Raw genomic sequence first — 24,383 nt, forward strand, 5'->3', positions numbered from 1 at the left:
ACATTACAACTACTAAGATATAAGACAAAGGAGCAGAAGCACTCTATTGAGTCCACTTCGAGTTTCAATGTGATTGTTGCTGATCTAATAATCCTCTTTCCTTCCCTATCCTGGATCTCCTTACTGATTAAACCATCTTGACTATCTCGGCCTCAAGCATACTTTTTGACCCAGCTCTCTGTTAAAGAATTCTTCAGGTTCCCTAGCCACTGAGGGGAGAACTCGTGCCTCATCTCTGAATTAAATATGTGGCTCCTTATTCTAATTTTTTGATAGATTTTCTGAATTTCTTTTCAATCCCGATTTTGTTTTTCAGTGCAATTACAGTGCGTGAAATGTGGCAACCAATGTGCACACTTTAAGCACACACAAATAACAATGACTAATGGGCAGATTTTTGAGAGTTTAATATTACCAAAGTACCAGCAGCAGGAGAGGCCTTCTGTATCCTTCTTCCACTTGTGGGAGCTTTTATTTGCACTTAAGCTCTGACTTGAAACTGGTACAAAGCCTCTCCAACACTACTTGAGTATTTCAGTCTCTACTTCAATGTTCAGCTCAGCTTTCTGCCCAGAGACTTGAGCTTACAACCTCCTAATGATTTGGGGTTATATGTGTAGAAATAAAATGAGTCACTGAGTGGAATCTCCAGGCTAACATGTTTCATATTGTGTCATGTTTATCCCTATTTCTGTAAAATCAAATTAGAACCAGCAGCTCTACATGTGTTTCATAATTCAGCTTTGTATTAATTCTAAAAATTCATGTGTTCTTCACATTGCTAGATGTTCTCTCGCTCTGTGCAATATCACTCCTCTGTTTCAACACTTGAATTTCAGCAGGTACTAAGACAGCCATACACATGCATCAAACACCATGATCCTGAGAGAGGTAGGCTAAGTAGGGGTACTCATTTGCATCTTATGTTAGGTTTCTGCACACAAAAAAAAGCTGCCCATATGTGTGAGCATTAATAACATTCTCATTAGGTAGGCAAATGATATTTACATCACTGTGCTCCACCTGGTGGAATGATATACAATTGCATGATATGGCCAAACTATGAGAATGTTGAACGAAGGAAAAAGATATGGGGGTACCAAATCATTGTTCAAAAAGTAACTTTTTTAAAAACAAAGGTATTAAAGGATAAATGGAGGTGGAAGGGCAGCAATAATTAGAGGGGTAGTTTTGGATCGTAAGGCTGAAGTTTGTATCTAAGGCTGGACTGATAAGTGTTACCAATCTTTAACTGGTTAGTACTGCTGCCTCACAGCGCCAGAGACCTGGGTTCATTTCCCACCTCAGGTGACTGACTGACTGTATGGAGTTTGCACGTTCTCCCCGTGTCTGTGTGGGTTTCCTCTGGGTGCTCAGGTTTCCTCCCACAGTCCAAAAATGTGCAGCTTAGGTGAATTGACCATACTAAATTGCCCATAGTGTTAGGTGCAGGGGTAAATGTAGGGGAATGGGTCTGGGTAGGTTGCGCTTTGGTGGGTCAGTGTGGACTTGTTGGGCCGAAGGGCCTGTTTCCACACTGTAAGTAATCTAATATAAAGATAGCCATGGAGAACTTTTTTAAGAAAATAAAAAATTGTTTTTATGCGTAACAAAAATATTGAACATGAGAGAAAAGACTGGTTGATTGACAGTCAAAAATCAGATAATTGAACAATGCAAAGTCTATTGGTGCACCATGAAGATTGTCATTAGCTGCTCACATGTCCAAAGTCAAGGGCTAGGAAATGTTCAACCAGAATTAGCAACTCCGTAATAAAGTAAAGAAAGATATGTGTTCCTAAATTGGGGTTAAAACAAAAACATGTTTAGGAGAGGGTGGTATAGGTAGGACTATAATGCTGGAGAGAGACTGAGACATGAAGTGAAGATGTAGCTATGATATATTGGAGGACTGGACGTTACTGAAGATCAGCATGGGCTTGAGTGGCAAGTGAACTGAATAATTCTGAATAGGATATTGGCAACAAGGCTTTGGCTGAGCTGACCTTGAAGGTAAAAGACAGGAGGACAATCCTGAAAGCATTGGAGTAATGAAGCCGAGGCAAAGACATAGGTGTTGGCTTTTAGCAGCTTGGGCCAGAAAGTTCAAACTTTCCAATATTTCATTTGTAGAATTTGTCATCCAAACCTGCATGTCAAGCAAGCAGTCTCTTGGTACAGATTTATTTGTGGGACTTCATAAACTGAGAAATGGACATTTGGACTGCTTTGTTAGCGAGAATGAACCAATTTCTTTTTACTTCAATCAAAGGAAAAAAAAAACAATGGTGTAGCTATTTATTAGTTGACAAGGGTGTGTAATTTTTATAAAAAGCTGAACTTGATATTTTTGTGAGACAATTAGACGACAGATGTCTTTAGGTTATAAACAAGAAACTGCTTGGCAACATCTTTGTATTGGTTTAAGTAGCTGTTATCACAGAATTGTGAAGAGAGAAGGTAATGAGGCTTTGAGATCTCTTAAAGCCTCTGAGGAAGCCAATCCCTCTATTTTATCACTCTGAGTGGAAAAAGAATAACATTCAAGGATTATAAATAAGATTGTTTCTAACTTCTAAGACCTAGGTCAAACTGAGTGGCTATGGGATTGAAAATTGATGTGGTCAACAGCAATGTGCTATCATTGTCAAAAATACAAAATAATTGTGAGAAAGTTCCTTTCTAATTCAAACTCATTAAATAATTTTGTTCCTTGTTGCCTATATTTTCTATGCAAAGTATTTCTAAAGAACTGTTTGTCTTCATCCATCCTGTCCATCCTGATTGTGAATCAATATGTGCATGTTGGATTTAAAGTTATATATTTTAAGTTTGAATGCTAGTAATTAATAATCCATTCCCTCTTCTTAAAGATTAAGTTATTAGAAGTATATGTCCTGTTTATTAGCGTAATCTGATGTGAGTTCCGTTTATATTATGTAGTGGTCACAGTCAGGCATTAACCATCTGAGTGGCTAAATTGGTCAAATTTCACATTTATGGGATAGTATTGCTTGATGTGCAGTGTACTCTTCCCATCTGGATTGAAACAATGCCAAGACATGTAAAAAGAAGATAGACCTGAATGTCATTGGTGTGGGTATGTGACCTTGAGTTTGTGTCTGTGAACAATCTTGTCAAGAGCCACAAGCAGATGATGAAGAGTGAGCCAAGAATAAATTCTTGATCAACGCTGAATGGAACCATGTAGAAATGGGCTAGAAATGCTTTCACTACAGTCAATTAAGTAAAAGCTGTCCAAATAAACTGAAGAATACAGGAGAGGAATTGAAGGAAGAAGATGATACAGCTGACTTATTAATAGTTGCATTGAAAAGAGCAGATTGTGTCAAAGTCACTGAGATGACTGGTTCTGACTCTCAGTTACAGTGATTTGCAGTTGGACTCTGACCAGATTGTTCAATCCAACTGCAGATCCAATAAAGGTAAACAAAACAGGAGATGACAACAGCAAGGACCTTTGGCTGCAAGCCTTGGACAATGACCAGTGGAGGGAGGAAGCAAAACTGTAATTTATGGTTGGGATTGGGAATGGACAACCAAAACACTGAAATGGCAATATAAAAGTAGCATGTATGTATCAGGAAGGGAAAAGGAACAATGAAAGGACTGAGGAAAAAAAATGGTGGTGGGAATAATGTGTTGAGCTCAGCACCAACAGCCGAATTTCAAAATCAAATGGGTGCAAAGGCAATTCTTTGTTACAGAGGAATGACGGAAGTCGTTTAACATGTAAATTGAGAAAGGATTCACATTTACATAACACCATTAGGATGTCTCAAAGCACTTTCCATCACTTAAATACTTTTTAAAGTGTCGTCACTCAGGTAGCATAGCAAGTGGAGTAGTTAGCTTGCTCACATGTCCCATCAGCAGCAAGTTGGTAATGACCAGGTCATTTGCTTTAGTGGTGTTGGGTGGAAGATAAATATTGGCTGGGCCATTTCATTGTGTAACATAGGAAGCAGCCCAAGGTTAAAATCTGAAACCAGAAACTCCCCCAAGAGAAGAAAAAAAGATAGCATAGCAGAGAATGATCTCAAAAAATTGGTGGCATAAAGGCCAGAAACTTGCAGTGAAATTACATTTAGTCATCATCCTAACAGTAGTGTAAAGACAGTGATAAGAAATTTCCACTTTTTAGTGGAATTCAGACTTTTCAATGATGGAATTCCAGCCTTTGAAATGTTTCTCTGACCTCACCTTCCCTCTGCTTTGGTTTGCATGAACATCATTCAGCAAGGTTGTGTTCTGATGGCTGTATGTATGAATTTTGTCCTGTATTACATGCAGTAGCTGCAATAAATACTGAAATGCTGAGATCACTTTAGGTGATTTCGCACAAATGTTTTATTCCCCAGTCTTGCTGATCATAGAAGGCTAGTAAAGAGAAAATGCATGTTTCTACCCACTTGAAGTCTAATAATTCCACCAATTTGAAGGAGCCTAGAAACATTTGTGTTCACTGCATATTATAAAAAGTGCTACAGTTTTCCAACCCGATATACAGCAGTAATTTTGCCAATTTGTGCTGTATTTTGTACATGAATTCTTGTCACAAAAGACTTTCAGAGGTTTTTGTCATCATCTGTGCTCATCGTTGTAAAGCTCAAGGACAGCTATAATATTAAATGTTGCCTGTTTCTCCTTGGAGCGGAGCTGCAAATGTGTTGCTGGAAAAGTACAGCAGGTCAGGTGGCATCCAAAGAACAGGAGAATCGACGTTTCAGGCATAAGCCCTTCAGACCCAGCCTCAGGGTATCAAGAGATGGACCGGCAATGTGCCCATGCAATGTGAAAATCCAACGTGTGACCTTGTGCATGGTGTAAAAACCCAATACGTGAAAAGGTTAGATCCGTGCAGACAAGGTTTCTTTGGCCATACCTCCAAAAGCCCCAAGCTCTGTTGCCTTAAATGGCAAGAGGAGCAGTCATATATAAATAGTACCATCTCTAAGTTACACTTGATCCTGTCTGGCAGAGCTGAAACCGCACCTTTTGCCACTGGTTTCAGGTTCTGGAACTCCCTGCCTAACAGCACCTTCCCCATACTGAATGCAACAATTTAAGGAAATGGTTCATCACCATCCTTTCATGGATGGCCGGTGAATACTGGCTTGATTCCAAAACCCTACAAATAGATTAAAAACATGTAGAGATATCGATATGGAGGAGCAATGTATTTGTACTGACAGCAGCGTGTTGTATAAAATACCCAAGCATTTCTGATGGGAACAGGGAAGGATTTTACAGTTAGGCCTGCCAAAGTGACAGGTTTTATGTAAGCTTGCTAATTAGCTGGCCTCATTGTTGCAGAAACAGAAAGACATGCTGCTGTCTTGTTTTCTGTCATTCGATTCACCTGGGTGATTGTTCCCTGGTTTGCTTCCTAAATCTAAGCTGTCAATATTCAGCAGTGCTTGGAAGTGGCAGAGACAGCCAAATTGTGTTTCAATGTTGCTGCAGTTAAGTTCAGTGAACTGCATATGTCAACACAGAACCGAAGTCTTTCCACAATGTGTTCATGACTGTGTATGCCAATAGACAGAATTGGCCCCAGCTGATCAATGTTATAAGGATTTGACTCGCTATTAGTACTCTTCCCATAAAATGAAAATGAAGTACGTTTTCAGTTATCCGTGTGGAGTTGTCCTATTACATAGAGCAGACCAGACCAAAGCAAAACAGTATACTATGTAGCCAGGCTTATAGATATAGAGTCTAAAATGGTGAGAAAGGCAAGAGGGTTTCACTGATTTTTGTTCTTGTCATGAGTTCCTGAATAGTTACATTAAAAAAATCCTTTTCTTTTATAAAGTGCCTTTCATATTCATGAGTTGTCACAAAGCCTTTACAGAAAATGATGTGCTTTTTGTTTTAAAGTATAGTCACTGGTGTGCACTGTAGGTTGGCCTGAAAGGTTTAGCTCCCATTTTGGAATAGCTCTACCCACATGTATATAAATGAGTGAGTGTTTCTGGGAGGAGTTGGTTATTAGTTTGCTTGTTGTTAGTCTATCGATATTGTTAGTCAGTAGATGTAGTCTATTGTTAGATATTGACTACAGCAATGTGGCCTAGACCTAGTTACTATTTGTTAGGCAAAGTAATTTCGGCTATCTAGTGATAATGTAATTAATCAGTTCTGCAATAGTGGAGCTTATTATTTTATGTGATAAACTATTTCTTACTCAAAGATGTCTTTTCTGCTGAAGACTTACCAGTGGTTGATTCTTCACTTAATACTAGTAGGCACTTTGGGCTTGTATTACAGGAATGGTTAGTTGCAGACAATCTACCCGCCCCCCCCCCCCCCAAAACAAAGATCCGATCGCAATTTAGTGTCAGCTGAGGCATCTCTTAAAACAATATAGAAATCACAGCCGTAAGGTTCCACAGACTATTACATTATGATAACAATCAGGTGGTCTGCTGCATGAAAATATTGCTAAAGAACTGCAGAAGCTGGAAATCTAAAACAAAAACAGGAATTGCAGGAGAAACTCAGCAGGTCCAGCAGCAGCTGTGGAGAGAAGGCAGAGTCAACGTTTCAAGTTCTGAAGAAGGTAACTGGACTTGCTTTCTCCCTACAGATGCTGCCAGACCTACTGAGTTTCTCCAGCAATTTCTGTTTTTGGTCCGATTACATGATATTGATCGGAAGGATAAATAATAGCCGGGATATGTGGGATAACTCTCCTGTTCTTCTTTAAAGGAATCCTTTGAAGGAAATTCTTTGAAGTTCTTCGTTGTAGGGTCTGTAAGAGAAGACTGGGCCTCAGTTTCTAATGTCTCATTTTAAAGATAGCATCTCCAACACTGCAGTAAACCAATGCATATAATGTATTCTGGTTGGCTTTGTAAAATTCTTCATGGGATTGTCCATTTATTGCCCATCCCTAACTGCGCAGAGGGCAGTTAAGAGTCAACCACATCACTGTGGGTCTTGAGTCCATGTAGGCCAGACCAAGTAAAGATGAGTTTCCTTTCCTAAGAGATATTACTGAAGTGGATGGCTTTTCTAACAATTAACAATGATCATCATTTGACTCCGATTACAGATTGTTACTGAACTCCAATATCATCGTCTGTCATATTGGGATTCAAAGCTGGGCCTCCAGAACATTACATAGATCTCTGGATTAATAGTCTAGCAGTAATGCTAACAGTCTATCGCCTCCCTCTATAGTTTAATGAACATATCCAACACTGGTTTGCTGGCACCACTACTGAGTAAGCTGGTCAAGTCCTGAACAACCTAACTTGCCACTGGGGCTGTAGCAGCCTAGAGAACCAACATGAGGGGAAAACCTACTTGATCTTATTCTCTCAAATCTCCCTGCTGTAGATTCCAGTTTGTAGACTCCTTTTGAAGTCTAAAACACATCTTTCCAAAAAGAATATTGCCCAGTATGTCCTGCCGTACTGCTGCCACAGGAGATTCAAGACAGACTGAGCTATTTAAAACTGGGAATCCATGAGTTACTATGGCCATCAAGAGCAGCTGGGATACACTCAGCCATAATCTGTAACCTAATGCTTCACCTATCCCTCACTATGACCATTATTAGAGCTCAATCAGAGCTCAATCTTAGTTCAATGAGGAAAAAATGAGACCATGCCAGGAAGCCTATCAGGCATACCTAGAAAGGATTTGTAAACCTGGTAAAACTACTTGCATGCTAACAGGACAGCATGTTACAAACAGCACTAAAAAATCTTGTAACCAATGGATCAAATCAGAGTGGCTATATGTAGCCATGAATGATGGTGTGGTATAAGTGCATAGTATAGTACAATTGTCATTGTGTGGTAAGATGGGACAGAGGGTACAAGCATAAAAATCTACCAACAATTCTGGCCAGGGTATACAAAACTGTGAAAATGCATATTTAAACCTTGCATGTTTGAAGAATTCTAACAAGTGAATTGATAGCACAGACATAAGTAAATGAGAATTATAGTCAATACAGAGACGAGTGGCAGGGGCAATGTCTGGGACCCAAAATTTCAGGCCATTTAACATTTTGGAAGGACAGAACACAAGTGAAAGGAGATGAGATAGCTTTGGTAATAAAGTTAAAGATCACACAACACCAGATTATAGACCAACAGGTTTATTTGGAAACGCTACCTTTCAGAGCACTGCACCTTCATCAGGTGGTTGTGGAGTGTAAGATCATAAGACATAGAATTAATGATCTTATACTCCACAGCACCTGATGAAGGAGCAACGCTCCGAACGCTAGTGCTTCCAAATAAACCTGTTGGACTATAACCTGGTGTTGTGTCATTTTTAATTTTGTCAACTCCAGTCCAACATCAGTTACTCCACATTTTGGCAATAGAGGATGAGATCAATATACTCATGAGAAATGAACTTGATTCAGAAGTTCAAGATATAGAATCCGAGTAGCAATAAGAACCAGCAAAAAGAAATAAGTCACTGCTTGTAGTTTTTATGCCTCCTCCTATAGTAGCTGCACAGTACAGCTGTGTGCACATTAAGAAATAATGAAGACAAGACAGATACTGTAATAATCACAGTGACTTTAATCTTCATGTAAATCAGATGAACAAAATTAATAAAGGTAGCCTGGAGGATGAATTCACAAAGTGTATTTGGGACAATCTCCTCAAAATAGTTCTAGCAGACTGTTTTCAACCTGTTAATGTGTATTGAAACACAATTAATTAAATGACCCTCAAGGTTGAAGTACTGGAATTGAACATTGAGTTTGGGGGTCAGGCACTTGGGTCAGTAACTGGTGTGTGTAACTTAAAGATGATTGCAGTTATAAATACCAAGTTGACTAAGTTAACTGAATCAATTTTAGGTAGGTTATTCAGAAGCAGGATCAGATATTCAAGGATATAATTCATAATTCTCAACAAAGATATGCTCCACTAAAGAATAAAGACTTTATCAGAAAGATGTACCATCCATGGCTAACTATGGAAACAAGAAAGAGATGTACAGTGCTGTGAAGATTAGTGATCGGCCAAAAGATTGAGAAAGTTTTAAAAGTCAGCACAGGATTGTTAAAGAATTCATAAGGAGGGTATCCGAGAAAACAAACAACCAATACAAAAACAGACAATAAAAGCTTCTACAAATGTATAATTAAGAAAAGGGCAGCTAAATGGCCATTGTTCCTTAGAAGTTAAATCTAAGGAATTAATAGTGGGAAATAAAGATATGGCAGATGTTTTGAATAAGCATTTCATATGTCTTCATTGGAGAAGATACAAAAACATCTCAAGAATAATAGAAATTTAAAATGCATAAGAGCGGATGTACTTAAAACAATCTCACTGACGAGAGAAAAAAAGTAATGGGAAACTAATGGACTAAAGCTGACAAGCTCCCTGAATCCAGTGGCTTCGATGCATTTGAAAGATTCCCAGTGGATTGGAAAACTACAAAATAACATGCCTTTTTAAGCACAGGGTAAAATTTTAATATCAAGAAGTGAACTAATTTTATGGAAAAAAAAAAGTTTGACAAATTTATTAGTGTACTTTGCAGTTGTAAGAAATCGATGGGATGAAGTGGATGTAGTGTATTTTGATTTCCAGAAGCAATTTTATTAGGTGCCTCATAAAAGGTTACTACACAAAATAAGAGCTTATGGTGGGTGGGGATCCTATTGCAGACCCAGACAGTAGATCGGCTAAGTAACAGGAGACGGAGAATAAGATCAATGTGTCTTTTTTTCAGGATTGCAAGCTAACTAGTGGGGTGCCAAGAGATTATTGCTGGGCCTTCAACAATTTAAAAACCATATTATTGACTGACTGACTATTGCTGTTAAATTTGATGACGATAAAAATATCTGGGAGAGCAAGTTGATGAGAGGATATCAAGAGTCTGCAAAAGGATATGGATATGATGGATAAATGGGAAAACATTTTGCAGATGAAGTATAATGTTGGAAATGATCCAAATAAATAGGGAAAATAGAAAAGTGGAATATCATTTAAATAGAAAGAGTGACTGCAAAATCTGGAGGTAAAGAGGGATTTGAGTATTCTTAAATGTGATTTCCAAAGTCTGCATGCCAGGATAACATGTAAATAAGAAGGTGAACGGAATGTTGGTTGTTCCTGCAAAAGGTTTAAGAACAAAAGTAAAGAAGTCCTGATGTGACTGCGTCGGGCATTGATGAGATTACTTCTAGAGTGCTATGCACACATCTCTTGTCACATGATTTAAGGATGCATGTGCTTGCAACAGATGTCATTCAGAGCATTTCACTCAGCTGATTCCTGGGATGAAGGAGTTGCCTTATGAGGAAAGGTTGTGCAAATTGGACCTATATTCGTTTGAGTTTGGATAATTATATCTCATTGAAAGTAATGTTTCATTGCAGAATCTAGAACTAGGAGACACATTTTAAAAATAAGGAGCCTCCCATTTAAAAGAGGGAAAAGTAGATATTCTCTGAAGGCTGTTAGTCTTTGGAAGTCACTTCTCCAAAAACCGTGGAGGCAGAGCCTTTGAGGCCTACCTACAAGGTTGAGTTAGATTTTTGTTTGGCAATGGAATCCAGGGTTATGGAGAACAGGCAGGAAATTGGAGGTAAGGTCACAGTCAGAGCAGACACGGTCTTACTGAATGGTAAGGCAGGCTTGGGCACTGGCTTTTTTTCTGTTTATTTCTTATGTTTTTAATACCATTAACAGATGGCAGCCTGCCAAGCAGACACTTCAAGTGCTTTCCTCTCATTAGCTATCTTTGGTTGCAAATGGCATTATTGGCTATTTGTGCTCTGTTCACTTTTTCCAAACCTGTATTAAACATTTAAATAGATTTAAGTACTTCTGTAAGTGACAGTCCTTCCAAAGGGCAAGTTACCATCATAGTGTGCTCTGTATGCAACAGAAAGTGTGTGCTTACAGTATTATTAATGACAACTTGTATTTAGTGTTCCACTGTTCAGTAATCAGAGCTCAGATCCTGTGGTTATGATTTCACATTGAGGTTAATGAAGCTGCAATCTTGGCCTGTCAGGGAGCCACAATTAGTGTTGTAAGTCATGGTTGTACAGTTTACAATGAGGGTGAGTAATGGCGAATGCATTTCAATCTGTTCAAAGTCACCCCAACTAATAATATAAATTACACGCAGGTAAAGGACGGGTGACCGTACCAGGTACCTTTTAGTTCTTGTGAATTTTATTGTTAGTTCCACAATTCATTATAATTGCTGAATCATGCCTATGTACTTTTAGCTGTTTGTATACTCTTGAAAGCTTTAATTTATCTATAATTCACCCATTTGTGTTCAAGTTTGCATGTTATTCTTTAACTTTTATTTTACAGATTTATCACCATCTGTTGATGGCCTTTAGGGTAGAAACAGATTGAAATACTCCTCTCCGCTATTAAGATATGTTATTACTGTTTAATGCACAGTAATAGGGGAGAGTTTCCACTTTGAATATATTGAGTTTCCAATACAATTTGCAGCCTTTTATATTAATTCTGTTGTTTATAATTGCTATTCTGACAATTGCAAAATTTGAAACTGGATGTAGCAATCATCTGTCAGAGTTCCACCTGCGCATCTACCAATGTCATTTATTGTATCTGTATATCCCGATGCGGTCTCCTGTACATTGGGGAGACTGGACACCTCCTCGCAGAGCACTTCAGGGAACACCTCCGGGACACTGCACCAATCAACCGCCCTGTGGCCCAACATTTCAACTCCCCCTCCCAGTCTGCCAAGGACATGCAGGTCCTGGGCCGCCTCCACCACTGCTCCCTCACCACCCGACACCTGGAGGAAGATAGCCTCATCTTCCGCCTGGGACCACTTCAACCCCAGGCATCAATGTGGACTTCACCATTTTCCCTCCCCCAGTTCCAACCTTCCAGCTCAGCACTGTCCCTATGACCTGTACTACCTGCCAATCTCCCTTCCCATCTATCCTCTCCACCCTCCCTCCTGACCTATCACCTTCATCCCCACCCCCATTCACCTATTGTACTCTTTGCTACCTTCTTCCGCCCCCCACCCCCCAATTTATCTCTCCACCCTGGAAGCTTCCTGCCTCTGTTCCTGATGAAGGGCTTTTGCCCCAAATGTCGATTTTCCTGCTCCTCCGATGCTGCCTGACTTGCTGTGCTTTTCCGCACCACATTAATCTAAACTCTGGTTTCCAGCATCTGCAGTCCTCACTTTTGCCCTGTAGCAGTCACTATTCCAAGTGCTTAATAATCAGTACATTGAAGAATTTTACAGTATTGTTAAAGTGTTGAACCGTTTCATAGTTTTCCATTAATTTTCCCTGAACAAATTTAGATGTTTCGGTGTACTACTCCCTGTTTCTTGAGAGGAATTGCCTCGAATAAAGTCACTGATATCATCAATGCTGCTGTCTGGGCTCCAAATCCTGAAGTTGTACAATTTTTCTTCACCTGATAGGAACTGCTTCCATGTAGTAATTTAGACCACGGATACATAAACACACACTGTTTAGGCAGCTAGGTTTAAGTAGTAGATATAGAACAATACAGCACAGAACAGGCCCTTCGGCCCACGATGTTGTGCCGAACTTCTATCCTAGATTAAGCACCCATCCATGTACCTATCCAAATGCCGCTTAAAGGTCGCCAATGAATCTGACTCTACCACTCCCTCGGGCAGCGCATTCCATGCCCCCACCACTCTCTGGGTAAAGAACCCACCCCTGACATCTCCCCTATACCTTCCACCCTTCACCTTAAATTTATGTCCCCTTGTAACACTCTGTTGTACCCGGGGAAAAAGTTTCTGACTGTCTACTCTATCTATTCCTCTGATCATCTTATAAACCTCTATCAAGTCACCCCTCATCCTTCGCCGTTCCAACGAGAAAAGGCCGAGAACTCTCAACCTATCCTCGTACGACCTACTCTCCATTCCAGGCAACATCCTGGTAAATCTTCTCTGCACCCTCTCCAAAGCTTCCACATCTTTCCTAAAGTGAGGCGACCAGAACTGCACACAGTACTCCAAATGTGGCCTAACCAAAGTCCTGTACAGCTGCAACATCACCTCACGACTCTTGAATTCAATCCCTCTGCTAATGAACGATAATACTCCATAGGCCTTCTTACAAACTCTATCCACCTGAGTGGCAACCTTCAAAGATCTATGTACATAGACCCCAAGATCCCTCTGTTCCTCCACCTGACCAAGAACCCTACCATTAACCCTGTATTCCGCATTCTTATTTGTTCTTCCAAAATGGACAACCTCACACTTGGCAGGGTTGAACTCCATCTGCCACTCCTCAGCCCAGCTCTGCATCATATCTAAGTCCCTCTGCAGCCGACAACAGCCCTCCTCACTGTCCACAACTCCACCTATCTTTGTATCATCTGCAAATTTACTGACCCACCCTTCGACTCCCTCCTCTAAGTCATTAATAAAAATTACAAACAGCAGAGGACCCAGAACTGATCCCTGCGGAACTCCACTTGTAACTGGACTCCATGCTGAATAATTACCATCTACCACCACTTTCTGACTTCGACCGGTTAGCCAGTTTTCTATCCAATTGGCCAAATTTCCCTCTATCCCATGCCTCCTGACTTTCCGCATAAGCCTACCATGGGGAACCTTATCAAATGCCTTACTAAAATCCATGTACACTACATCCACTGCTCTACCCTCATCCACATGCTTGGTCACCTCCTCGAAGAATTCAATAAGACTTGTAAGGCAAGACCTACCCTTCACAAATCCGTGCTGGCTGTCCCTAATCAAGCAGTGTCTTTCCAGATACTCGTAAATCCTATCCCTCAGTACCCTTTCCATTACTTTGCCTACCACAGAAGTAAGACTAACTGGCCTGTAATTCCCGGGGTTATCCCTATTCCCTTTTTTGAACAGGGGCACAACATTCGCTACTCTCCAGTCCCCTGGTACCACCCCAGTTGCCAGTGAAGACGCGAAGATCATTGCCAACGGTACTGCAATTTCCTCTCTTGCTTCCCACATAATCCTAGGATATATCCCGTCAGGCCCGGGGGACTTGTCTACCCTCAAGTTGTTCAAAATGTCCAACACATCTTCCTTCCTAACAGGTATCTCTTCTAGCTTATCAGTCCGTTTCACACTCTCCTCTTCAACAATACGGTCCCTCTCGTTCGTAAATACTGAAGAGAAGTACTTGTTCTCCATGGTTCGGGTGTGCAATATCTTTGTAACCTGAGTTCTTTATGCTGTCATGCTAGTTTGATCATTGCCACACTACAGACTTAATTGCAACAGACTGCTTTTCAAAATTTGACACAGAACTAAAAGTGTATCTAACTATTTGGCTGCCGAATCTGTCAAGTAACATCTAATTAATATTATCACCACAACAATATCGTATGTTCCAAAGTCATAATAATAGAGATTCTCATGTCTTGGCAAGTAATAGGTTGATTTTAGTTGAAGTTGATGAAGTTGCCTCAGTGAAGATCTCTTGAGATATATGTTGGTGAACTTAATGTAAATTTTTTGCCAAGAAGCACACAGTAGGACATGCTGCAATTCTGTCTCTCAGGAGATATTAAACAGGATTGAATGATCCAGTTTACATGAAGCTGCACCCACTGCTGGAAGGACACCTAGAATAAATCATCAACAATATTTATATATTCATCTCTACTATTTGGAGGGAGTTATACCAGATTGTTGTATTGATTTCAATTCTATTTATAAAATTAAAAGTGTTCTTGTCAAGGCTTTTCAATTTTGTGCCATTTACTGGTGATAAAAGAATGGAGATGCATATCTGGAAGAAATCACTGGGGATGATGATGTTCCCTTTGTGTGATGAAGTATTACATTTTCTTTTGCTATATTGTGCTGATATTAATACTTTGATTTATGTCAAGTAAGAGCTGGAGATCGTCAACTAATAACAAGCTTAGCTTGGACATACAGTACAATTTTAATGATGAGCGTCTGCTTGACATTGGTTTATTCATATTCAAATTAACCAACAACGCAATGAAATATTACTTCTGTGTAAACAGCTTTGACTCTTTTTCTCTTCCACAAGGAGTTTTTTAGTCTCTTAGATTATAGATGAAAGACAGGTGGTTTAGTAGCTTCAGTACTGAATTATTTGAACCCAAATGCTTGTCAAAGCTGGGATTCAAACTCAAAGCCTTTGTTCAACCCAGAGTAAAAGAGTTCTCATATGCCTCAACCATTACAAATCTTGAAGTAGATACTTCTCTTATTTTTACTCTTAATAGGTAATGTGTCAATGACAGTTAAAGGACACTATTCTGTTCTTCTGGATTGCTAGATTTTGTTTAATCTTCAAATCTTTCTAAATGTTCCTTTCTGTAAACTTCAAACTTTTAAAGAATTCGTGCTTGTTACTGTATAATATTATTTCCAGATTTACCTGTTCTTTCCATTCACTTTCTTGAAGATTTCTTCCTTTTGAATGTATGAAGCTTGTCTGCTTTGTTTCTCTTGTGGAAAGAGCACTTGGATATGAATTAAGAGCAGGAGTGGGCCATTCAGCCCTTTGAACCTATTCAATAGATTGTGGCTGATTCAATCTCAAGTTCACATTTCAGGATCCCCAATAACCTTTCAATCCCTTGCTTAAGGAATCTATCTAACTCTGCCTTAAGAATGGTCAAGGAGTTTGCTTCTATCACCTTTACTGGAAGAGAGTTCCAAACACCAGTGACCCTCTGAGAGAAAAAGAAATCAAGTAGATGACCCTGATTTTTAAACAATGGCCCTCTGTTATAGACTTGACACAATTATTTGTTAAGACCCCTCAAGATCTTGTACATTTTAGTCAAATCACCTTTTCTTGCGAAGCATAATAAAAGTAGCCTTTAATTGATTTTATTCAAATGTACAACGCAATGGAATGATAAGCTGCTTGTGCGATAAGTTTGTAAACATCTTGCCATTAATAGGTAAGCGTTCAAATACTTGCAGTCTGATAAAATAAACTCCAGAAGGAAAACTTTTTATATCATGTCCTTGAATGTTCTTGGAGTTAGCCTAAGAGTGACACTGGCATAGACCTTTATAGTAGGTGACACTGCCATTCACATCATCGATAAACAGTGAAGCTCCAATCAGCAAGAAGATCAACTGACATAATAGGGAAAGTAAGCTTACAAGGATCACATCATAGATTTAGAGATACAATAATGGAAGGTGCTAATATGAATGTAATAAAGCCAAGTTTAAAAATGAAGTTCAGCTTGATCTATAATTTTGTTATATAAGAGCTAGGAACAGGAGTTGGCTAACTGGCTCTTTGAGCTAGCTCCGTCATTGAATAAGATCGTGGTTGTTCTTTTCATGGACTCAGCTTACCCACTCTCTCACCATAAGCCTTAATTCCTTTATTGTTCAGAAAAAGAATATTTCTTAGCTTTTAAAAGCATCTCGTGAAGTAGCATCAGCTACTTCACTGGGCAGGGAATTCCATAGATTTTACAACCCTCTGGCTGTCTTGTGGAAGAGAGGACCACACAGACAGATGCACAAAGATTGTTGGGTGGACCCACACTTACTTTCTATAAGAGAGGAAAAGTTTTTAAATGCTTAACTATCAAGTCCTGCGCAATGAGAAGCAAATGCACCCATTTCAGTGATATGTGAGATTGAATACTTAGTTTTGCAAAAATAATAATAAAACTTTCTTGAATGCAATATTTTCATTTTATGAGTATTGTTTTGTATTATACTTGTTGTGGAGTCCCTAGGACTGGGACACAGACTTTTAAAACTTTGAGACTTGCACACACTACGCAGTAAAAAGTTGGACTCTTTTCCTCAAATGGTAATTGATACGACATCTATGTTCAGTTTTAAAATGGAGATTGGTACCAAAAGTGTGAAGAACTTTGGCCCAATCATAGATCTATGGAGTTAGTTCATAGATCAACCGTGAACCTATTAAATGTCAGAACTGAGTTGGATGGAGCTAAATAGGCTACTCAACTCTTAAAGCTTAGACTAGATTCTGCCAATTTGAAATAAATGCTACAACCCCTCAGAGAAGTTTGAGAAGCAATGTGTTAGTGACCGGAACAGTGCCACAGAGGATGGGAATTAATGCTTCAGTAGTAGCTCCACTGCTCCATAAAAAGTAACCTCTTTTACTGATGGAGATGTATGAAGTTTCTGTTCTTGACAGTATCAGTGGAGAATATGGGCTGTTGGCAGGCAAATCAATTGCCCAAGCCTCTTTGTTTAACTATGTCATCAATGAGACTGACAAATCAGGGAATTTCATAGTTAATTCGTTTAAATACTCAGCTATTAAGAAATTGAGAAATCTTTCTTAGGCCAGGTGGCTTTTTCTTGCCTCATATTTTACTTTGTTTTCAATGTTATATTAAATGGTTATAATAGTGTTTCTAAGATGAAAGTCTCACCACAGCAGCACAGATGTGAAATCAGCAAGTTCCTGTTGGGGCTAGTGAATGTCCAACTTTGGTTTGACTTTGGAAAAAAACAACCATTTTCTGGAAAGCAACTACGTTTGGTGGGATAGGTGGCAGTATGATGAGTGTTCAGCTCTTGCTCTGATGAACCTTCCCAAAATATATTCTCCTTTAGTTCTGCGTGTAAGTTAAAACAAAAATGCTAGTGTGAGTTAGAAGTGGAGAACCATTCTTGTGCGATAACTCTAATAAGGAGCATAAATTGTCAGAATCTGCGATCAGCAACACAAAGCAAGGTCTAATTGATTCTGAGCAGTGAAGATATGACACATTCAAATTATTGCCCGATTATTGGCCATTTTATTCATCTTTCTCTATCTTTGTGACTGAAAATAAATGTGCTTGATTTCTTTCATGAATATTTGCACGTTTTAGGGAAGTACTGAATCTAAGCTGCATGGATTCCTATTGTGTGTTACATGTTTAACTAATATAAACTATTAAAGTGTAGAAGTAATGAAACAGCAAGTAACTAGTTTGCCTTCTATTTGGGCATCAAAGTAACTGGCTATTAATTAACCAAGTGTTTCTTTCTTGGCAGCAACTATTGTTCTAAATGAGCTAAGCTGGACTTCAGCGCTGGATCGCATTTTCAAGAAGAACAAAGATAAAGACCCCACATTAATGTGGCAGGTGTTTGGAAGTGCAACTGGCCTGGCTAGATATTATCCAGGTAAAATAAACTTTACAGTGTGAAAATGGGGATTGTATGTTGTAACTGGGAGGGAGCTGCAATTAATATGTAATAACTTACCTATACACTGGCTACCTTCACTGTATGATATTGTGCATTTCAATCCCTGTAAAATGTGGATGGAATCATGTCAAGAGATTTGTTTACTGGGAATCCTGCACCTTATTGTACTCCCTCACAATTATGTTACTACAAGCAATTTGCTGCAAACCTAATCTTTGGAGTGAATGCAAAATGGGATTGTTTCAATTTTCTACTCATTTAATGAAGTTAATCCTTATTATTTGCATATGGACAGCTCTTTCCTTGTTAGCAATATATTGGTGCTGGAGAAATTCATCAGAAAAATTCTGTTTTTCGCATTGTTATTTTACTCTGCAGTTTAATCTGTCATGGTCCTTTCTTATATTCATTTCATTGAACTTCTTCCTCTACATCTATAAATAATAACTGAGTCTCCAAAGGTGTGTCACATTGACAGCGAAGACCATGGGGGTGAATTTAATTGTTGCGCTCAGCAGGACCAGAATGGTAGAGCTGTTGAAATGGAGTCATTTCCCTTTCCATTGTATTTTTTATTGCTCTCTGTTTTTAATACACAGCTTGCTTTTTGAGGGGGGGGGAAGGGAGGGGGGCGGGGGGCGGGGTGTAGATGGCCTACTAATTGGATTTGGTTAGAAATCTCAGGCATGTATCCTAATCAGGTTTCTTTAATATCACCCTGAACTACATCTTGACTGTGGCCTACGTGATGAAATAACATCTTCTCCACCACCTTGGTGACTAATGAAGAGGATGACGAGGGCCTCTATAAACTTATTATTCTACAGTCTTCTACCAATGATGATACTGAAGCACTCACTGGTGATGTCTTTACAATGTGATGAATTTAGTGGACAGTGTATTTTATAATTGTAGAAGTAAGAGTTTACTGTAGAAAAACGCAAGAGGAGATGCATACAGACATAGGTAGGAGAGGCTAGGACCCGAGGGCACAGCCTTAGAGTGAAGGGAAGACCTTTTAGGACAGCGATAAGAAGAAACTTTTTTGGCCAGAGAGCAGCGAATCTATGGAATTCACTGCCACAGAAGGCTGTGGAGACCAGGTCATTGAGTATATTTAGGATGGTGAAAGTGAGGACTGCAGAGACTGGAAACCAGAGTTTCGATTAAAGTGGTGCTGGAAAAGCACAGCAGTTCAGGCAACATTCCGAGGAGCAGGAAAATCAACATTTCAGGCAAAAGGGCTTTTGCCCAAAATGTCGATTTCCCTGCTTCTCGGATGTTGCCTGACCTGCTGTGCTTTTCCAGCACCACTCTAATCGAAACTCCATATTTAGGATGGAGATAGCTAGGTTCTTGTTTGTCAAGGGGATCAAGAGTTACAGGGAGAAAGTGGGAGAATGGGTTTGAGAATCTTATCAGCCATGATTGAATGGTGGAGAAGACTCAATGGGCTGAATAGGCTGATTTCTGCTCCGCTGTTTTATGGTCTTATATGAAACATTTTATTTAGTATAGACAAAGTGCAAAATCTGTTGGTTGCAACACTTAATTTAGTGGCTCAAAGAACTATACTAGTAATTGGCAGTTGACTTAAATTGCCTGACGCTTGGCTTGTTAGTTCTCCTAGAATTAATATTAATTGGCCAGGAGAGCCAGGTGACCTTTCAGACAGGCGACAATGTACTTTGTTAATTGGTAGAAGGAGTAGAGATTATTTCATTGATCTTCAGGACAACCCAAAGTAGCTCACAGTGAGTTGACAAGTACCTGTTGTTTTGTTGTGATCGAATTAATTTGCAAGTTCCCATATACACAGATTCATTAAATAACTGGTGATGTGTTTTTCTTGTGTTCGTTAAAGGTTAAGAATTGACTTACTTGAATGGATTGATATATCTCAGGTTTAATGTTCCCTTTGTAGGATGAAATCTTTAAGAATGTAACACTCTCTCAGTATGACTCTGAAGTGTTCAGCAGTATTTTTAGGTCTTGGAGTGAGACTTGAATCCATTACCTTCTGACTCTGCGCAATAGTAATAAATACGGTAAGAATTATGCTTAAAGGTGCAAAAAAAGTGGGTCTCCATATGAGAAATATTCCATTAGTGACTTATTTTTCTTTTTTGACGGTTACATAGCTATTTCCGTAACCTGAAATGCTTGATTTCAGAATTAACAATTTGTACCATGTCTCAATGTTATACAGCCTAATTATGAATAAATAACAGTAAAATTGAAATACTGAGTTATAGGGCCGTACAGTACAAAAACAGACCCTTTGACCCAAATCATTCATGCAAAACAGATATCCAGAATAAATCTAGTCCCATTTGCCAGCATTTCATAGAATTCATCAAAACTTTATGGTCTGGAAGCAGTTTGTTCAGCCCATCGAGTCCATACCGATCCTCTGAAGAGCATCCCACTCAGACACATGCCTCCCCAACCATGTCCCTACATTTCTCATGGCTAATCCACTTAACCTGCACATCTATGGACTGTGGGAAGAAATTGGAGCACCAGGACAAAATCCATGCAGGCACAGGGAGAATGTGAAAACTCTACACAGACAATCATCCAAGGGTGGAATCAAATCAGGGTCCCTGGTGCTGTGAGCTAGCAGTGTTAACCACTGAACCATCATGCTGCCCTTATCCCTCTAAACCCTTCCAATTAAAGTATGCACATGGACGCCTTTTAATTGTACCAGCTTCCATCACTTCCTCTGATAGCCATATATGCAACACTCTCCACATGACAACATTGTTCCTGGGGTCTCTGTTAAATCCTTCCTCTCTCTCACCTTAAACCTATGCCTCCTAGCTTTGGACTCCTCCCACCCTGGGGATAAGACTTTGGCTATTCATTCTATCCATGCCCCTCATGATTTTATAAACCTCTATCAGGTCACCCCTCAGCCCCTGACTCTCCAGGGAAAATAGCCAATGACTGCTCAGCCTCTCCCTATACCTCAAACCTTCCAACCCTGGCAATATTGTTAATCTTTTCTGAAGCCTTTCAGGTTTTACAACATCCTTCCTCTAGCAGGGAGATTAGAATTGAAAGCGATGTTCCACATGTGACCTAACCAATGTCCTGTTCAGCCTTGACATGACCTCCCAATTCCTAAATTCAATCCATTGACCAATAAAGGCAAGCATATCAAATGCCGCCTTCACTACTCTGAGTACCTGTGATTCCACTTTTAAGGAACTTCCCAAGGTCTCTTTGTTTGACTGCACTCCCCAGGATCTTACCATTATGTATACAAGCCCTGCCCTGATTTGCTTTCCCTGCATGAAGCACTTCGCATTTATCTAAATTAAGCTCCATCTGCACTCCTCATTCCATTCACCCATCTGATCAAGGGCCAGGTATTCTGAGGTAACCTTCTTGGCTGTCCACTCCACCATAATTTTTGTGTCATCTGCAAGCGTACTAACTGTCCCCCCCCCAAATTCACATCCAGATCTTTTATATAAATGACAAAAAGCTGTGGACCCAGCATTGATCCTTGCAGCACACTACTGATCATAGGTCTCCAGTCCAAAAAGCAGTCCCCTACCACTACCCACTGTATCCTACCCTCGAGCCAATTTTGTATCCAAATGGCTAAAGATCCCTGTATTCCATGTGATCTAACCTTGCTAATTAGTCTTCCATGTGGAACCTTGTCGAACACCTTACTGAAGTCCATATAGATCATGCCCACTACTCTGCTTTCATCAATCCTCTTCATTACTAAATGAGTATTTTTGCATTCGTGTTTACTGTAGAAAAGAATATGGAAGCTAGAGAACTTGGAGAAATAAAGAGTGATATCTTGGAAAGTTTCCATATTACAGGGGAGGAGGTGGTGGATGTCTTAAAATGCAAAGGGAGATAAATCCTGAGGATCTGATCAGGTGTACCCCAGAACTCTGAGAAGCTAGGGAATTGATTGCTGAGGTATTTGTATCATCAATAGCCACAGGTGAGATACCAGAAAACTGGAGGTTGGCTAATGTGATGCTATTATTTAAGAAAGGCGGTAAGGACAAGTCAGGGAACTATAGACTGGTGGGCCTGACGTCAGTTGTGGGTAAGTTGTTGGAGGAGATTCTGAGGGGTAGGACTTGCATATATTTGGAAAGGCAAGGATTGATTAGGGATAGGCATCATGGCTTTGTGTGTGGGAAATCGTGTCTCATTAACTTGATTAAGTTTAAAATAAAACTCAAAAGTCTAGTCACAAAACTACAGGTTGCCACCATCCAATACATTGACAATTTGATGCTAGAAATCCAATTTTATCTGTGCATTACATTATCCTGAATGAGTCAATTTGGACTTCTATTTAAATTCATTGTGGAGCTGAGGCATTCAAAGTTTGATTTTATACTGCGCTGAAAAAAACTGTTATTAGCAGGGATGGATATAAAATTGCTGCAGTTGGCTTCTGTGTGTCTAGTTTAGTCAAAGAGAATTAGTCAGGTCTACTTGATTCCTGTTGGAAATGTCCAGTTATGAATACCTGATACATACTGAACCATGGATATCTCCCCTGTTACCACCCCAACCCTACTATTACATGATCAACAAATACTCACTGCTGTGTCATAAATGTGGGAAGTGACTGCTTGAAAAAGGCAAGCATTCCCCAGTGATCCTCCCCTCCAGATGAAGAATCAGAGTATTCAAGGGAAAGGTTGCAGGAGGTGGAATGAGTGGAAAGAGATAAAAATACAATTTGAACTTTAAATGAGAAATCAATACTTGTACAGCACAGTTACCATAATAAAACACCCCAAAGTGCTTCACAGGAGCATTATAAAACAAAGTATGATACTGAATCCCATAGAGAGCATTGGGTGCAATTGGTGCAATTTAAAGAGTGTCTTAACAGAGGAAAACGGGACTGAGAGGTGAAGAGGTGTGAGGAGGCCATTGTAGGGGTTAAAGTCTAGCCAACAGAGTGCATCCCCAAATAGTAGAACAGTTAGAATTGGATAGAAAAGAGACAAATAGACATTGGGCATCTCTTGGTGATGACCATGCTGGAATATAACATGGGTTAGCTCATGGAATGGGTGCAACCCAGAAAGAGCCAATTCAGCCACTTGTCTCCATGTCAGTTCTGTTTAAGGGCTACTCAGCCAATGCTGTTCCCTTCTTTTCCCTTATAATCCTGGGAAACTGCTTCTCTTCATGAAATTATCCAATTCCCTTCTGAAAGCTGTGATTTAATTTGTCTCTGTCTTACTCGCAGGCAGTAAATTCCAGAATCTAAATGCTGAGTGTTGTTATGATGTTAATACTGAACACTCCAGATCCCAGAGTGAAACCTGACTCAATAAAACTTTCAGTTTTATTTTCCTTTATGTTTATAGTGGAAGTCAGACAGTAAATGTGTTAACACAATTCTGCCCAAGAAGAAAATAAATTATTACTTGAAAGAAAATATGAATTACAGACTGAATTTTACCAAGAATCAACCAGACATCAGTTTTGGCAAGCTACATGGATGGGTTTTCTTCTACTGTAGGTTTTCTCTGCAATTTGCCTCATTACCTTTGCACCAAGCCTGGATGGCACTTCCCTCGTTCTATCTTCTCTCTCATTTAAAGGTGGAAGTATTCACCCTTGCTGGGTTTGCCTGGGATACCTGGAATGGCACCATTTCTAAAGCCCACCTGTGCATTCTGTCAAGGGCTGCCAGTTAAGATTGTCCTTCACCAGGCATATATTGCAACAGGATTTTTAAAAAAATCACTTCTCAGGGCGCCAAGGTGGTATGGTGGACACTTCATTTCAAGTACAAGTGCACATTTATAAATGCATTCTATTTAAGAAGCAAGCTGCACAGGTTTCCTGTCCTTAGCGTCATCCCATTTTTGAACCCTGTCTAAGGGACTAATAACTTGTTTGTTAATGCACAACATATGATACCACCTTCTCATTGTTCAATGTAGATAATGATATACTGGAAAGCCTTCAGTGGCAAAGATACACTTTTTTTATTTAGCAACAGCTAAAGCAAAAGCAAATGTTTAAAAAAAAATGATGCATTTGCTTCTGGGAATAGACAGGGTTTACTTGTCGTACAGTCAGCGATGTGTGGTCACTGCATCCAGCCAACATCTATTAGAAGTGGGTGGCATGGGGTCTGGAGTCAATACGGAGGACTCTTAGGGCAAGTAGGAATA

At 39.6% G+C, this 24,383-nt stretch overlaps 1 protein-coding gene across 7 annotated transcripts in view; it reads left to right on the forward strand.

Moving 5' to 3' along the window:
* Nucleotides 1-24,383, forward strand: part of LOC140466870 (voltage-dependent calcium channel subunit alpha-2/delta-1) — a 662,544-nt gene that overhangs the window by 365,867 nt on the left and 272,294 nt on the right. For all 7 annotated transcript variants that reach the window (XM_072562612.1, XM_072562611.1, XM_072562615.1 and 4 more), the window contains one exon: nt 18,040-18,171. In XM_072562612.1, the coding sequence (XP_072418713.1) occupies nt 18,040-18,171 (132 nt within the window). The remainder of the gene's footprint in view (nt 1-18,039; nt 18,172-24,383) is intronic.

The sequence above is a fragment of the Chiloscyllium punctatum genome, chromosome 44 (assembly GCF_047496795.1).
Source record: "Chiloscyllium punctatum isolate Juve2018m chromosome 44, sChiPun1.3, whole genome shotgun sequence".
Lineage (NCBI taxonomy): Eukaryota > Metazoa > Chordata > Chondrichthyes > Orectolobiformes > Hemiscylliidae > Chiloscyllium > Chiloscyllium punctatum.